At 41.5% G+C, this 3,009-nt stretch overlaps 1 protein-coding gene across 2 annotated transcripts in view; it reads right to left on the bottom strand.

Annotated features, from left to right (window-relative positions):
- Nucleotides 1–6: 6 nt before the first annotated feature.
- The window catches only part of SETD2 (SET domain containing 2, histone lysine methyltransferase), a 51,492-nt gene continuing 48,489 nt past the window's right edge, over nt 7–3,009 (bottom strand). For both annotated transcript variants that reach the window (XM_027670004.1, XM_027670005.1), the window contains exon 21: nt 7–361. In XM_027670004.1, coding sequence (XP_027525805.1) covers nt 200–361 — 162 coding nt within the window. In that variant the 3' untranslated portion in view covers nt 7–199. The remainder of the gene's footprint in view (nt 362–3,009) is intronic.

Genomic DNA, 3,009 nt, shown 5'->3' with positions numbered 1-3,009 from the left:
GGGAAAACCAGGCCTGCAGAAGCCCGGCTTGGGGAAACCAGGCCTGGCAAAGCCCGGCCAGGCCTCGGCGTCGGGAACGACGGTTCCTTTCCTTTAAAAAAAACGTCACGGGGAAAATAAAATTCCCAGGTTGGGGGAGTTCCAAACGGCCAATCCTGGTGGGAAGGGACGGGGTGGGGGGTGGGTGTTATTCCAGGTGCTATTCCAGCTCCGTGTCCTCTTTGGGCTTGTAGAGGATCCCGAATTTCTGCATGTACTTCTTGATGTACTCCTTGGTTTTGTGTTTGACGTTCTCGTTGCACTCCAGGTCCTCGGGGTTCTTGCAGTACTTGAGCTCCTTGTTCATCACCCCGTGGGTCAGCTGGAAACGTGGGAATGCTGAGTCAGGCCTGGAATTCCCACTGAGCCCTGGCCTGGCCATTCCACAGCCCACTGGGCCATTATTCCCTAAGGAACTCCCGTTACTCCCAACTATTCCCTGAGCTTTGATCCTATTATTGCCCGAATAGTTCCTGTTATTCCCCAAATATACATTCCCCAAATAAACATTCCCCAATATTCCCCAAATATTTCCTGTTATTTCCCCAAATTAATTTCCTATTTTTCCCCACAAATATTTCCTGTTACTTCCAAATATTCCCTAAGCTCTGTTTCTATTATTGCCCAAATATTTGTTATTCCCAAAATATTCCTCATTATTCCCCAAACACTCTCCATTATTCCCCAACCACTCCAATTGGTTATTATTCCCCAAATATTCCCCAAATATTTCCTATTATTCCCCTAATTAATCGCCTATTATTCCCCCAATATTCCCTAGATATTTGACATTATTCCCCCAATCCATGTCTATCACTCCCCAAATATTCCCTAAGTTAATTTCCTATTATTCCCCAAACATTCTCCAAATATTCCCCATTATTCCCCAAATATTTCCTATTATTGCCCCAAATAATTTGCTTTTATTTCCCAAATGTTCCCTAAATCCTTGATATCATTCCCCAAATATTTGCTATTATTTCCCAAATACTCCCCAAGCTATTTTGCTGGTTTTCCCCAAATATTTCTTATTTCCCCAAACATTTCCCATTATTCCCCCAATTAATTTGCTATCATTCCCCAAACATTCCCTAAATATTTGCTGGTTTCCCCCCAATATTTGCTATTATTTTCCAAACATCCCTGAGGTATTTTCCTATTATTGCCCAAATATTTCCTGTTATTTTCTCAACCACTCCCCAAATACTGGTTATTATTCCCCAAATATTTCCTATTATTCCCTCAATTAATTCTCTATTATTAACCCAATAGTCCCTAAATATCTGATATTATTCCCCCTATACTTCCTATTATTTCCCAGATATTCCCTAAACTATTTCCCCATTATTCCCTCAACATCCCCCTTATTCCCTCAATTAATTTGCTATTAATCCCTAAATATTTGCTGTTATTCCCCAATACCTGTTATAATTTTCCAAACATCCCCAAACTATTTTCCTATTATTTCCCAAATATTTCCTGTTATTTTCCAACCACTCCAATTGGTTATTATTCCCCAAATATTCCCCAATTATTTCCTATTATTCCCCTAATTAATTGTCTGTTATTCCCTAAATATCCCCTAAAGATTTTATATTATTTCCCCAATATCTGCTATTATGTCCCAGATATTCCCTAAGATATTTCTCTATTATTCCTCCAAAAATCCTCAATATTCCCCATTATAACCCAAATATTCCCCATTATTCCCCAAATATTTCCTACTATTCTCTCAATTCATTTGATATTTTCCCCCAAAATATTTGCTGTTATTTCCAAATATTCCCTAAGCTACTTTCCTATTATTGCCCAAATATTTCCTGTTATTCCCTAAACATTCCCCAAATACTCTCCATTATTCCCCAAATATTTCCTATTATTCCCCAAATCACTTTTGTATTACTTTCCCAATATTTCCTGTTATTCCCTCAATAATTTGCTATTATTCCCCCAACATCCCCTAACTATTTGGTATTTTCCCCCCAATATTTGCTATTATTTCCCAGATATTCCCTAAGCTATTTCCCTATTATTCCCCCAGACATTGCCCAAATATTCCCCATTATTCCCCAAATATTACTCAAACAACTGTTCTATTACTCTCCAAACATTCCCCCAATATTTGCCATTATTCTCCTGATAATTTGCTATTATTCCCCAAATATTCCTTATTATTTCCCATCTACTTCCCAAACCATTTTGCTGTTATTCCCCAAATATTTGCTATCATTCCCGAGCTATTCCCCAAACCATTTTCCCATTGTTTCCCAAAGATTTGCTGTTTTTCCTAAAATATTTTCTATCGTTCCCCAAACTATTTTGCTGGTTTTTCCCCAAATATTCCTCTGATATTTCCTGATATTCCCCAAGTACTCCCTGTTATTCCCCACACCGTTGCTCCTTTCCTTCCCTTTTCCTGCAGGTGGATCCAATGGATGGGGTGACACAGCCCCCCCTGCACCCTCCGTGTCCCAGTGTCCCCCTGTCCCCACATCCCATGTCCCTGTACCCACCATGTCCCTGTGTCCCTGGATCCCTTTTTCCCATATTCCCACATCCCTGTACCCACCATGTCCCCACATTCCTGTGTCCCCATGTCCCTGTGTCCCTCTGTGTCCGTGTCCCTGTAAACCCTGTGTCCCCATGTCCCTGTATCCCATGTCCCAGTGTCTCCATGTCCCCACATCCCATGTCCCTGTACTCCCCATGTCCCTGTGTCCCTGTATCTCTTTTTCCCATATTCTTGAGTCCCTGTCCCCATGTCCCCACGTTCTGACATCCCCATGTCCCAGTATCCCATTTTCCCATGTCCCTGTACCCATGTCCCTGTATCCCATTTTCCCATGTTCCCATGTCCCTGTACCCATGTCCCCAGGTTCTGACATCCCCATGTTCTGAATCCCATTTTCCCATATTCCTGTGTCCCTGTACCCATGTCTCCATGTTCTGAATCCCATTTTTCCATATTCC

Source organism: Corapipo altera, unplaced genomic scaffold, assembly GCF_003945725.1.
Source record: "Corapipo altera isolate COAL_440 unplaced genomic scaffold, ASM394572v1 298, whole genome shotgun sequence".
Classification (NCBI taxonomy): domain Eukaryota; kingdom Metazoa; phylum Chordata; class Aves; order Passeriformes; family Pipridae; genus Corapipo; species Corapipo altera.
The sequence above is the reverse complement of the archived record's forward strand: the minus strand, read 5'-3'. Positions and strand labels throughout refer to the sequence as shown.